Source organism: Ctenopharyngodon idella, chromosome 18 (assembly GCF_019924925.1).
Source record: "Ctenopharyngodon idella isolate HZGC_01 chromosome 18, HZGC01, whole genome shotgun sequence".
Taxonomy (NCBI): Eukaryota; Metazoa; Chordata; class Actinopteri; order Cypriniformes; family Xenocyprididae; genus Ctenopharyngodon; species Ctenopharyngodon idella.
This window is the reverse complement of record NC_067237.1, coordinates 8138778-8153618: the sequence shown is the minus strand read 5'-3', so window position 1 is coordinate 8153618 and position 14841 is coordinate 8138778. Positions and strand designations below refer to the sequence as shown.

Below are 14841 nucleotides of genomic sequence, written 5' to 3'. Positions count from 1 at the left end.
TGAAAATCTTTTTGATGAAATCTGAGAGCTTTCTGTCCCTCCATAGACAGCTGTGCGACTACCACTTTGATGCTTTAAAAAGTTCATAAAGAGATCGTAAAACTAATCCATATGAATTGAGCGGTTTAGTCCAAATTTTCTGAAAAGACACGACCGCTTTATGATGAACAGATTTAAATTAGGGTTTTATTCACATTGATAAGCGAACATAAACAGAAGCTCAACTGAAATTGCTTGACACGCGAGAACAAACCTCTTCCGGAAGCTTAAACGTACTGCGTAACACGAGAATGAACCTCATTGGTTCTCGCACGAGTCAAGCAAACATGCTTGAGCTTCCGTTTACCACAACTGATGTGTGAGTTGATGAATGTTTAAATGTGAATAAAAGCCTAAATTCAAACTGTCCATCATATAAAGTGATTGTGTCTCTTCAGAAAATTTGGACTAAACCACTCAATTCATATGGATTAGTTTTACGATCTCTATGAACTTTTTGAAGTGTCAAAGTGGAAGTCACGTAGCTGTCTATGGAGGGACAGAAAGCTCTCAGATTTCATCAAAAAGATCTTCATTTGAGTTACGAAGATGAACGAAAGTCTTACTGATACACCTGCGCTGTCTCGTTTTTCTCTTAAGAGATAACCTACTATGTTTGTTAGAATTTGTCCGTTTAGGTGCAAGACTAGAAAGAGAATTTGCGCAAGAGTATTTGCGCGCTGTGACGCGGCTCTCCATGTACGTGCTTCGGATGAGTACAGACACAAATCTCCTCACAGCGCACACGAGTTCTCTTTCGTGTCTTATGGATGAATGTTAAAATTGGCAAGGTTTAAATGAGTTTAGTTTAACCACAGATAACAACATGAGCTGTTCAGGTCTCACCTGCGCTCATGCACTATCAACACCCGGGTGATGACGGCGTAAATGACTGGTCATAGAGCTTTCGGCACTTCATTGAACATTTGTTTACAAAGAGTGACTGTTTTGTCCATGTTCTTTTGATCATCGCTATTGTAAAGTATTGGGAAACCAGAATGCATATCCATCAACTGAAACATACATTAGTTGAATCCGTCTGTCTGTTTTACACGTTGTTGTTTTCAACAAACCATATTATAGATGCGTCGTCAGATTTGGGATGAACCGCGTTGCAAGCACGTGCCGAACCGTGGGTGGAGAACCGAACGGTTTGATTTTTTTTGTCGAGAACTGTTCCACCCCTAATACAAATGCACAAAAATTGATATAGCTTAATAAAAAATACTGCAATTTATATTCCATTACTCTTCATCACCAAGACATTTGTGGTTTAAGAACTCTGTGCCGAACTCAATGCTTTTGACTGGATCTCACATCACTGTTTAGTGGTCGTGATCGAGACCGGTCACCGAGCAACAAAACTCGCTCTGATCTCCTGAACTGTCCAAACTGACCTAATCATGTGAAAGAATGTGTGTGTACTTTCTGGTGGAGAACCTGTGTTAAACCGCAGAGAAATATTCAGATTGTATGTCAAGTTTCAGTTCTTGTTTCTGCTCTGTGAAAGCCGCTCTCTGACAAATCAAAGAGCACATCAGAGCACCTTTCCTTAAGAAGACATAGCCTGATTGTTTCAAAAACACAACTGTCTTCTACCCCATATCGTTTAACAGCAGATATTTATGAGCAACCAGTAATATTCCAGCACTGATCACAGCAGTCTTCACGATGAACTCAATAAAATCGAAATGGCGAGAGTGCTGCCAAACAGCTTGCTGAATCACATTTCTGTGTGTTTTATGGCCAAACAAACAAACAACAGTAAGGTATTCGGTATTGGTCACCTGATCAAGTCTCCAACAGGCATCATCCTCCTAAGCATCATTCTGCTCTGTCTTTTGAGCCAAGCTGACAAATGGCCCATGTGGCACGGTTCAAACGAGTAGCTCTGTTTCATCCCCCTTTAGGCACATTTGCCGTTTAATGTTTCTCATATGCAACAGAAATGGCATTGCTTATCAGTTAGGCAAATTGGTAGTGGCACCAGTGTGACCTCTAACCAAATTCAGTCACACCGGCAGGAAAAAAAATAAATAAGGATGCAAAATGCAACCATTTAGTCACAGTCTAAAGCCCTGATATGCTGCAACTATTGAAGAAATCATATTCCAGTGAGGTTTTAGCACTCAAATAAAACCCAAAGGCATTGAAATCCTCTAGTGCTATGATCCACCCTCCACTCCTGCTGGCTAATGATCCCAGCAGGCCCCAGGATGAGGTGTCTGCAGGAGTGGAAGTGTGTCAGCCTTGAGTATGGCGCGAGCGTAACATATTCAGACATGCAGCGCTAGGCTGTATTTTTATGCCTTGTCTAATGGCAACTAGCATTCAAACACACACTATGATCCCCCACTCCACAAGCCCAAAAACACCACTCCTTCCTGTAAAACAGCAAAAGACAATGAAAATATTAACAAAATATGTTCCTTCTTTGATGACCTGTGGTTTTGCTGTATCGTGTGCAAGCCTCACGCTGATGCGGTGAGCAGGAAGCCAAAAAGTCAAAAGGCTTGACACCCAAAAAGTGAGACTGACAACCCTCACAAACTCAGTGCTGAGTCTTCTGAAGCTTTTTATCTACTCAATGCTTTACTCATCTGCTACGATAATATAATGTCTGAAAAATATTTTAATTTGGGAACTTTTCTTGACAAAAACTTAATTAAATTAATCACAATTAATGGAATTATACACTACTGGTCAAAAGTTTGGAATACTTAAAGGGATAGTACAGGTTTAGAACAACTTGAGGGTGAGTAAATGATGACAGAATTTTCATTTTTGGGTGAAGTTTCTTATGCTCACCAAGGCTGCCTTTATTTGATGTAAAATACAGTAAAAACAGCAATATAGTGAAATATTATAACAATGTAAAAGGACTGTTTTCTATTTTAATATATCTTAAAATGCAAGTTATTCCTGCGATAGCAAAGCTGCAATTTTTAGCAGCCATTACAGCCATTTCTGCTGCTTAATATTTTTGTGGAAACCGTGATACATTAACATTCCAAAGTTTGAAGTAAGTAAGATTTATATATATATATAAAATAATAATAATAAAAAAAAATGAAATGAATACTTTTACTCAACAAGGAAAAAATATGTATATGTTACAAAAGATTTATATTCCAAATAAATTTTCTACAAAACTTTCTATTTAAAAAATCCTGAAAAAAAAGCTGAAAATTCAGCTTTGCATCACAGGAACAAATCACATTTCACAAGAATATACAGAATACACTGTATTCAAACAGAAATGAGTCCTTTTCTAAATGTATATTGTAATAATATTTCACATTACTGTATTTTAATCAAATAGTTGCAGCATTGAATATAATGAGAATTAATTTGAAAACATAAAAAATATATATATTTTAGACCAAACTTTTGACTGGTAGTGTTAGTGCATTATTAATTGATATTAATTTAATAAAGGTAAATGTACCTTAGGTCATATAACTCTGAAAAGTACAAATATTATATTTTTAATATATTAGGGTCAATGATGTGACGGGTCATTTTTGTTTTTTTTTTGTCCAAAGGCCTCAATAATAATAAAAAAACAAAGATATGACATCCAAAGTATGTAAGAAAGTACAACTAGATCTCTTTTATTGAATCCAAAAGCTTTTATTTATATTTTGCTACATATAAAGATATTTTAAAGATTTTAAAGTGTCAAAAGGTCATTCGGTTTAACCGTCCAAAGGCTAACACAGCCATTTCATTTGTGATTAAAATATCTTAAAATGTAATAAATGTATATATTTTTATTCTGGCATGATTTTATAACATCATATATCAACATAGTGCAAAATGGTATTAAAATTATGTGCAGAAGTCGTTGCTTTGTTATGAGAAAGAATGTCCGGAAAAATTAATTTCATTGATGTCATTCGGAGTAACCAATATAAAGGGACCATTTTGGATCAAGTCATGCGGTCAATATCATGTGACAGGATGTGACATCATTCAGACATCTGCAAAGGACCACATGGTCATGAAGCAAAGTAACTAACTCTCTCTTAACTATTTGAAAAATTCATGTTTTCACTTGCTCATACGCATTTCAGGTCATTCGGTACAACCGCTATAAAACATGGAAAATGTAATATATTAAAAAATTGTTGCAAATATAAAATGTTCGATTGACATTTTGCAAGCTAGCTAGCTAGATATCAGCCTGTCGCTGTCATGAGGTCGCGCTCATGACATATACAATATCAGCATTGTTTGAAAATATCGTCATTCGGTATAACCGAAATTTTGGTTAAACCGAAATACTTTTTTAGTGACAAATTTTGTCCATCTTGTAAAAAAAAATGACAAAAGCAGTGTTAATTTAATAAAACTTATTATTATTTAATAATAAATTTTATCTCCATTATGTTGTTTTACACTTAAAAATCTTATTCGTCAATGACCCATTAATATTATTAATTGCACCATGTTTTTTCCTAATGGCATGTGAGACCACATGATAAATGTCAACTACCTATTTAGACCAGCGTTTCTCAACCGGGGGCCTCAGTAAACATCAGACAGAGCTACAAGATGAAATTCATATTATTTATTAAATTTATAAATTATTATTAATATATTAAAACAGCCTAAATCTATCTATCTATCAGGGCTTTAAATATTGTGTTGGACAAAAAGGGGCCTTTGGAAAAGAAAAAAATTCACACAACAGGAATTTACCAGCTCCTGCAAACACATGCATTGCCCACACACTGTTGTTGCGAAAGCTAAAGACAATCATTTCCAAAGAGAAACTGATCTCCTGAACTGTCCGAACTGACCTAATCATGTGAAAGCAGCATGTGTGTGTACTTTCTGATGGAGAACCTGTATTAAACCACAGAGAAATATTCAGATTGTATGTCAGGTTTCAGTTCTTGTTTCTGATCTGTGGAAGCCGCTCTCTGACAAATCAAAGCGCACATCAGAGCACCTTTCCTTTAAAAGACATAGCCCGATTGTTTCAAAAACACAATCGTCTCCTACCCCATATCGTTTAACAGCAGATATTTATGAGCAACCAGTAATATTCCAGCACTGATAACTGCAGTGTTCACGATGAGCTCAATAAGATCGAAATGGCGAGAGAGGAGTGCTGCCAAAAAGCCTGCTGAATCACATTTCCGCGTGTTTTATAGTTTTATGGCCAAACAAGTAAACAACAGTACGGTATTTGGTATTGGTCACCTGATCAGGCTCCATCAGGCATCATCCTAAGCTTATAAACATGCAGTCATTCTCTTGTGCAAATTATGTTGTCTGAGTTCACTAGACATTTATGCAACAATTTTTGTTTTACTAAAGTAAATTAAGACACTGAACTGAATAAACATTCTTAATGCAGGCCAAATTCATTGTTAGTGCACAACATGCAGTGAATACGTCTTTACATTAGAGATTCTGGCCTGTCAACTGTACTCTTTGACGTCACTGTGTGCACAGCTGATGGACTCAACATCCAACCACAATGGCAGCGTCTCATAACCTACTAAGCAACCTAAACAACCTCCATAGGCAGCATTTTCGGGCATCACACTGGTCTGATGCTGTGTAGGTACTAGGCAGCTGACAAAGAGCCAAAGAATATCATCACCCTTTGCTGCTATGCATCATCATCATCTTCATGAGTGAGTAATGCAAACGGCTATAAACATGCATTGCATGTCATGCAATCGTGCATGTTAAGAGTTTGCATAGATAGAGAAACGCACTGCAGGGGTGTGTGTGTGTGTGCTCCTGATCTGCAGGGACACACACACACACACCGCAGATAACCTTGAGGATGACAGATGGCACACTGAACTCATACACGCATCATGAGGAGGATGATGATGATGGTGGTGATGATGATGATGCCCACAGGCTGCATGCACACGCGTCACGCTTGATCATCGATCACGCACAAGCGTAAAATAACGCGCCGCGCAGGTTTATTTCTCACTCACCGTGAACGGGACGTCGTGGACGCTTCCCACGGAGTAGCAGCAGTCCCCTGGGTTAACGGCCCCCGTCAGCACCTGGTGCAGATGCATTTTTGTTGATCACGCCGATGTTAAATTATTTACAGCAGCGACGCTTCTCCACCCGCTAGGTTTCTCTCCATCTACACCGGGAATCCCATCCGCCCGCGTCCGGCCTGGCAGCCGCTCATCCGTCTCTAAACACCCCGTGCGTTTTAAACACACACGGGCTCTGCTGAAATGTGTGTCCCGGTGTCTAATTTCCTGCATAGAACGGTTAAAATCGCTCGTGTCGTGTCGCTGTCAACATTAACGAGGGGATTATACGTCTCTCCTCCTCCTCCTGCTGCTGCTGAAACTGGAGCGCGCGGCACGATCACCGCAGCGGTGCTCGTGCTCCTCGTGCGCGCGACCTCATGACAGCGAGAGTGTAGATGTACAACAACCAGACGCTACATAGTTTCATAAACATTACACTTGAATTTGTAAGGTTAGGATTTGTATAATAATAATATAGCATAATTGTTTCTACAACAAAATGTCAAAAAAAAAATAATGATAATAATAATAAAAAACTATCTTTTCCATAAAACATTGGTTCACAAACAGTCTCGTTGTTGTGGATAGATGTTGTGCTTGGTTTTACAGATTATATTAAAGAGGATAACAGAGAGAATGTGCATTGTTTTTATGGGCGTTTATTATTTTACAATTAATTCTCGCTTTAGTGTGCCTATAAATAATTTCCACGTAAACGTTTAAACTCGTTATATTGGTACAATTGCGGACGAAACGCTGTGATTTTATGACATTAATTGTTGTAAATTTAGATGTGTCAACTACCTCGTTCTATTGTGTCTACATCTAGGTCATTTAAAGCGCTTCCATGTTTTTGTGGCGCGCGCACGAGCGTGACGCGTCTGTTGCACGCGGTCATTGATCTGTGAGTTGCGAGGGTGAGGAAAATTAAATGCGGGGGTGTTCGGTGGGTCCTGTTCAATATAGATTACACAGAGCCCAGGTGAATAATAAAGACACTGAGTTATTGGGTCTGATTTTACACCGTCCTGGAGGAATTAAGGCCATATTCACACTCAGCGCTACAACTGATCACGCGCAGGGAATCCCAACACCCCTGCACGCGCCGGTTTGGTGTGTTCTGAAAACATATTACATGACTTTCATAACATTACATGACGTTCATAATGTTATATGACATTTACACAATTGGCAGTCCATAGCATGACATTCTTAACGTGACAAGACAATAACATTAAATATAATAAATAGAAAATGGCTTTCACAAATGATTAAAATGCCATTGACTTTCATAGAATTCATATTCATGACATTCATGTCATGACATTTATAACATTGACAGTCATGGCATTCTTTACATTAAATGACATTGATAATAATCCATGCCAGACAACAATATATGACATTTGTAACATCAAAACATAATAAAACATTAGTAATATTCAATAAAAAATATAATAATATATGACATAACACAATAACTCATAACACCACTTGACAAACATAACATTACATGACATTCATGACATGACACTGAATTTATAACATGGCATGATATTCTTAACATGGCATTCGTATCTAGGCTAATACATGACATCTGTAACATTAAATTACATTCTGTTATAACATTACATGACATTCACAACAATGTCATCACATTCACATGACACTAAACAAGACATTAAAAATAATACTCTGCATAATACTGCATCCTTTTTCCTAAAAAAAAAAAAAAAAAAAAATGTTTAAAGTATTATTTCTTTTATTATTAAGATTTTAAGAAATATGCCTGAGAACTACAACAATAAATGTGTCATTTTGAAGATGATTTTCACATTGTACAATGTGATACAGTGACTAAGCAAGTATTAATGGCAACCATCTCTGATCTGTGCCTTGTGTAATGTCCATAAGCACCAACAGGAAAACACCTGCAGCAAAGGGTAGAGCATGCCACACACACATTTGCTCAGTCTGACTGATTCAGTGACCGAGGGCTCATGATCATGTGGTCTGTGTGTCCCAGATTGTGTGTGCAGAGGTCACTCATGGACAAAACATCCTCTCTCGTGAATTCCACAAACAGCTACTACTGAAACCTTATCTGGGTTGAACATTGACTTGTGGGATGTGCTGGAAGTTTTGAATGAATCTTTGTAATTTCAAGAATGTGGCTTAGTTAGCTTGAATTGTGCATCACATGGGCATCATTTTAAACACCACCGCAGAGTATTTATAAATGTGTGAAAATGGCTCTTCTGCTGTCTCGCTGCATGTTTACAAGAAAGCTCATGCACACAAGTGTTATACAGTATATATGATCACCGGAATGACTCTAAGAGGAAGTGACAGTCATGTGCTACAGCCTACAGCAAAGACCACCCTTGGTTCTTTTGACATAGGGGATTCCTCTACACTTACAAACACACATTTAGCCTCTAGTGTTTCAGTATTTCAGTAGCCTCTCCATTTCGCCTCTCATTTTGAATTATATTCTTTATCCAAAATCCATTGCTGGTAAATGCTATGTTGCACTCCAGGCTGTGTTTGTGTGAAAAAGGCATAGTTTCTTCTTAAGAAGAGTCTTCAAAGAGCTGAGATGCAGAAAATCAGTTTACTATGGAACTTTCACAGATACTGTGTTTAAATGAATGGCTGACATCTGTGTGACCAACAACTTTATACAAACAAAATAAGCTTTTTTAAGATGATCATATAAATACATAAGAGACATGTGCATGAATGAAATAGGTTATGTTTAAAAAGAATGCTTAAAAACAAAAAGACTCTTATTATTTTACCTCACAATAGTTTATGGGTCAAAGATGTGATGCTATTTTTGTTTGAAGCTATTTAATTAAAAAACAATCATTTAAAATATGATTCATATACTCATTAAATACACATATTCTATGATAAACATGTTTTAAATTTCAGAATTTAAATTGTATGAACTAAAACTCTATGGCCCTGTTTCACAGACAAGGCTTAGACTAAGCCAGGATTAGGCCTTAGTTTAATTAGGGCATTTAAGTAGCTTTTAGAAAAAAAAAAAAAAAACATTTCTGTTTGCACTGGTGTGCATCTTGAGACAAAACAAAGGCACTGACATATTTTAAGATATGTCAGTGTAAGTTGCTTTCAGTTAAAACAGCTCAAACATGCATTTTAGTCTAGCTTAAGCCTTGTTTGTGAAATGAGGGGAATGTTTATTTTATGCAGGGTTAAGGCTAAATGTATTTTCTTGGTTTGAATGTACTGTATGTGTAATGTGTTTGGTGGCTGTAATGAATTAAGCGCACAACGATAGAAAATCTAGGAGTCTTTAACAGATAAATCCAACAGGAAAATGCAGGGAACAGGAAACACTACTACTTTACATAAACGTGAACGGACAAAAGAACAGACTGAAACTCAGGCTTTAAATAAAAGAGGGAAAAAAGGGAACTAAACAGGACACAGCTGAACAGAATAAGTAATCAATGAGTAACTAAGGAGACTAATGAGAACTCAAACAGGCAGGCAAATGGGAAAATAACCAACAGAAACAGAACATGAATGTGACATAACCCCCTCTGGAAAGGCGAGTCCTCGCGCCGTAAGGTCCAGCTGAGGAGGGAGGGCAGGGGCTCTGGAGGAGGACGAGGAGCTGGCGAAGGACTGGCCAATGATGGAGATACAGACAGAAACATCCACGGTGCGGCGGGACAAGCCAAGGAGGAACCAGGAGCAGACTCAGGCCAACGTGAGCCCAGAGCTCAGCCTGGATGACATCCCACGGCGGAGTCATGGAGGTGGACTCGACGCCATGGGGACAATAGTCGACAACACAGCTGACGGTGGAGGAGCGCAGATGAAGAGCAGATGGTCCAGAGTGAGATTGCAGGTCAATCGTCCCTGGTGGAGCCGAGGGAGGGAGGAGTGAAGGTGGAGGAGCCTGGATGACGGGCCAAGGTAGAGCGGCAGGAACAGCGACTGGAGGCGGAGCCAGGACATCCTTGCCATTCAGGCGGCGCTGGTAAGCGGCTGGCCCGAGGTGGATCCACACCACAGAGAGGAGGTAGTGGAGAGTCAGAGGGGCTGATGGGGGACAGAGGGAACTGATCAGAGGGACAGGCTGAGGTCTGAAGAGTAACGTCATCACAAGTGAATTGTTGCTTAGCAGAACCAACAGAGACACAGGAGAACTATTGTTGGGTGGAATCAGAAGGGACAGGGGATCATCCTCTTCAAAAACACACACAAAAAAAACTGTCCACAGAGTCCAGCAGTAACTCACTCTTTGTGGCTTGAGTGTGGGTGGGGGGCGATGCTACCGGCACTCGCACCTGCTCAGACGTGTTTTGAGGCTTAGGCTCCAGGGTTCAGGCTGGCTTAGTCAGGTTCTCTGGCTCTTGCATCATGGCAGGCTCGGGCCTTCCGTTCATGCTGAAGGGTGATGGATGGTTGGGCTCTGGATTGCGGGCTGTAAAGTGAAGTCCTCCACGCTGGAGCATCCAGCCCAAATACTCCAGCATTTTCCTCGTTTCTGGGAGGAGGAGGAAGTTCACCTCTGGTAAGTCCATTTTGATGTTTAAATTTACTCAATATGAGGGTCCGTTCTTCTGTAATGTGTTTGGTGGCTGTGATAAGTTAAGCGCACAATGATACAGATTCTAGGAGTAATTTAGGAGTAATCTAGGAGTGTCATGAGTCTTTAATAAATAAATCCAACAGAAAAACTCAGGGAACAGGAAACACTACCACTTTGAGAATGGACAAAGGAACAAACTTAAACTAAGGGTATAAATACAAGAGGGAAAAAAGGGAACTAATCAGGACACAGCTGAACAGAATAACTAATCAATCAGTAACTAAGGAGACTAATGAGAACTCAAGCTGTGTCACGGGAATAATACGCGGATGCAAGTTGCAAGTAAAATCTCTTTATTGAGAAAACCACAGAGTCCAACACGTTGCAGCCAGCAGGAGAGTGGTGACACAGGGACTTCGATGGGCAGTCCTGAACAGAAGAGTGAAGACCGTGTGTAGAGTATCCAGAGTGAAGGGAAAACACCAGGTGAGTAATCCAAACGGGACTGGAACCGGAACAGCACGACACGATGACTCAGACAGAGGAACACACAGGATAACAGGAAGCAGCACGGGCGATATCCAGCAACGATCTGACAAACATGGGACGAAAGACAGGGCAATAAATAGGCTGGTAGATGACATTCAGCTGCCGCTGATCACTGGTAATCAGCGGTGACGCCCACATGAACAATCAGCGTGACGAACACACACACACACACACACAAACACACAAGACCAGAATGAGACAGCGGATTACCAACCGTGACAGTACCCTCCCTCCTAGGAACGCCTCCTGGCGTTCCCAGACGAACCTACCTGTCGATTGTAATCATCGATAAGGGAGTGATCCAGGATGTCCCTAGCAGGAACCCAACTTCTCTCCTCCGGACCGTAACCTTCCCAGTCCACCAAGTACTGGAATCCGCGTCCCCTCCGTCTCGAGTCCAGAATACGGTTTACCGAATATGTAGGTTCCCCGTCTACGAGTCGCGGCGGTGGGGGAACCGGGGCCGGCGGATTAATGTGTGAATGAAACACGGGTTTAATCTTTGATACATGGAAGGCGGGATGTATTCTCCTGTACGCCGGAGGAAGTTTGAGTCGGACAGCCACCGGACTAATAATCTTGGTGACAGGGAACGGGCCAATAAATTTGGGAGCTAACTTGTTAGATACGGAGCGGAGCGGAATGTTCTTGGTAGAAAGCCACACCTTTTGACCCACGACGTATACGGGAGGCTTCGACCGGTGGCGATCGGTCTTAGCCTTGGTGCGCGCCCCCACCTGAAGGAGAGTCTCACGGGCTCTACTCCAGGTGTGGCGGCACCTCTGGACGAAGGCGTGAGCGGAGGGGACCGCGACTTCGGATTCCAGACTGGGAAAGATAGGTGGCTGGTAACCTAAGCTACATTCAAACGGAGAGAGGCCCGTGGACGACACTGGTAACGAGTTATGAGCGTACTCAACCATAGAGAGTTGCTGACTCCAGGAGGAAGGATTCTTGGATACCAAACATCGCAACACTCTCTCCAAATCCTGGTTGGCTCTCTCGGTTTGGCCATTGCTTTGAGGATGGAACCCCGAAGACAGACTGACAGTCGCACCCAGTAACTTACAAAACTCCTGCCAAAATTTGGACACAAATTGGGGACCCCTGTCGGAAACCACGTCCATCGGGAGGCCATGTAACCGAAAGACGTGATCTACAACAGTTACCGCTGTCTCCTTGGCAGATGGTAATTTAGGCAAGGGAATAAAATGAGCCGCCTTCGAGAACCGGTCCACTACGGTCAAAACGACTGTCTTTCCCTGGGAGGGTGGGAGGGCGGTAATGAAATCTAGCGCAATGTGGGACCAGGGTCTCGAAGGGACAGACAGCGGTTGGAGTAACCCATCTGGGGGTCGATTGGAAGTCTTACCAGTGGCACAAACCGAACAAGCCAAAACAAAATTGCGAATGTCGTGAGCCATCAATGGCCACCAGAATCGTTGCTTGACCAAAAAACTGGTGCGATTTACTCCTGGATGACAAGCAACGTTGGAACAATGTCCCCACTTGATAACGTCGGACCGTAACCCCTCCGGCACAAATAAACGATTCGGTGGGCAACCGAGCGGAGGCGTTACCCCTTCTAAGGCCGTACTGACCCTCGATTCGACCTCCCATGTAAGAGTGGAGACCACTAATGTCTCAGGTAAAATACACTCGGGAGTAGACGGGCGTTCGGAAGGATCAAAAATACGTGACAAAGAATCGGGTTTGATATTCTTGGAACCCGGGCGGTACGAGAGAGAAAAATCAAATCGTCCGAAAAAAAGTGCCCACCGAGCCTGCCTGGAGTTAAGTCTTTTAGCAGACCTGATATATTCCAGGTTCTTATGATCAGTCCAAACGATAAAAGGTACCCCCGAACCTTCTAACCAATGACGCCATTCTTCCAACGCTAATTTGACCGCCAACAACTCTCTGTTACCAATGTCATAATTACGTTCGGCGGGTGATAAACGATGGGACAAAAACGCGCAGGGATGCATCTTGTCGTCAGTGGAAGAACGTTGAGACAGAACTGCACCTACCCCCACCTCTGACGCATCGACCTCCACCACGAACTGACGTGAAGGATCAGGGGCTATGAGAATGGGGGCCGAAACGAAGCGGCTCTTAAGTTTGGCGAATACAGCCTCAGCTGTATCGGACCACCTGAACGTAGTTCTGGGGGAGGTCAAGGCGGTCAGAGGCGCGGCTAGTTGGCTGAAATTACGAATGAAACGCCGGTAAAAATTGGCAAACCCCAGAAACCTCTGTAGGGCCTTACGGGAATCTGGACTTGGCCAATCTACCACAGCCTTAACCTTGTCAGGGTCCATACGTACTCCCTCAGACGAGACGATGTATCCTAGAAAAGAAACAGACTGTGCATGAAAATCGCATTTCTCCGCCTTGACAAAAAGCCCATTCTCTAGCAGCCTCTGAAGCACTCGCCTGACGTGCTGAACGTGTTCCTGGAGAGAAGAAGAAAAAATCAATATGTCATCCAGGTAGACATATATGAACTGGTCAACCATATCTCTCAACACGTCATTGACGAGTGCCTGAAAAACCGCTGGGGAGTTGGACAACCCGAAGGGCATGACCAAGTATTCGAAGTGCCCCCTAGGGGTGTTAAAGGCGGTTTTCCACTCATCCCCCTTCCGAATGCGAACCAAATGATAAGCGTTACGTAAATCCAATTTTGTGAAAACGGATGCTCCCTGCAACCTCTCGAAGGCTGAAGACATCAACGGCAAAGGATAAGTATTCTTTACCGTGATGTTGTTCAGTCCTCGGTAATCAATACAAGGTCGCAAGGAACCATCCTTCTTCCCCACAAAAAAGAACCCCGCCCCCGCAGGAGAAGAGGAAGGTCGGATGAACCCCGCTGCTAGAGAATCAGAAATATATTTCTCCATGGCCTCCCTCTCGGGAACAGAAAGAGAGTAAAGTTTGCCTTTAGGTGGAGATTTACCTGGCAGTAAATCTATAGCACAGTCATAGGGACGATGCGGAGGGAGAGAAGCCGCACGGGACTTACTGAACACTTCCTTCAGATCCAGGTACTCCACGGGCACGTTTGATAAATCCGCCGCCTTCTCCTGAAACACAAAAACAGACACAGGCGGACAAGCAGACACAAGACAAGACTCGTAACACTGTGTGCTCCATTCAGAGATAGAGTGTTGGCGCCAATCCACCCTGGGGTTGTGTTGACTAAGCCAGGGATGACCAAGAACTATGGGTGCCAGAGGGGAGTCCAAGAGGAGAAACGTGATGGTTTCAGTGTGGTTGCCTGACGTAGTAAGAGTTATGGGACAGGTAGTAAGGGAGATGCTGGGGAGTTCCTGTCCATTAAGAGCATTAACGGAGATCTGTCTGGTGAGAGGTGTGATGGGGAGATGAAATTTCTGAGCGAAATGAATGTCCATGAAATTACCTTCGGCTCCGGAGTCCAGTAAGGCTTGGCAGGTATGTGTGTGGTTGGCCCATCTCAGTCTTACCGGAAGGAGAGTGGATGGTGAGGACTTCTCAGCAGAGATCCCACCCGATAGTAGCCTCTTCATTACTATCGGGCTTGTTCTTTTACTGGACACGCATGTAAAAAATGGCCCGCTCCTCCGCAGTACAGACATAGTCCTCGGGACCTCCGCCTCTCTCTCTCCTCCCGGG

The 14841-nt window shown here is 42.2% G+C and overlaps 1 protein-coding gene across 8 annotated transcripts in view; it reads right to left on the bottom strand.

Annotated features, from left to right (window-relative positions):
* The window catches only part of dmxl2 (Dmx-like 2), a 478360-nt gene that overhangs the window by 75322 nt on the left and 388197 nt on the right, over positions 1-14841 (bottom strand). For 5 of the 8 annotated variants that reach the window (XM_051870581.1, XM_051870586.1, XM_051870583.1 and 2 more), the window contains exon 1: positions 6009-6419. In XM_051870581.1, the coding sequence (XP_051726541.1) occupies positions 6009-6095 (87 nt within the window). In that variant the 5' untranslated portion in view covers positions 6096-6419. Of the gene's footprint in view, positions 1-6008; positions 6421-14841 lie in introns of those variants that run through there. The other 3 variants (XM_051870585.1, XM_051870588.1, XM_051870582.1) reach the window with 2 other exon arrangements.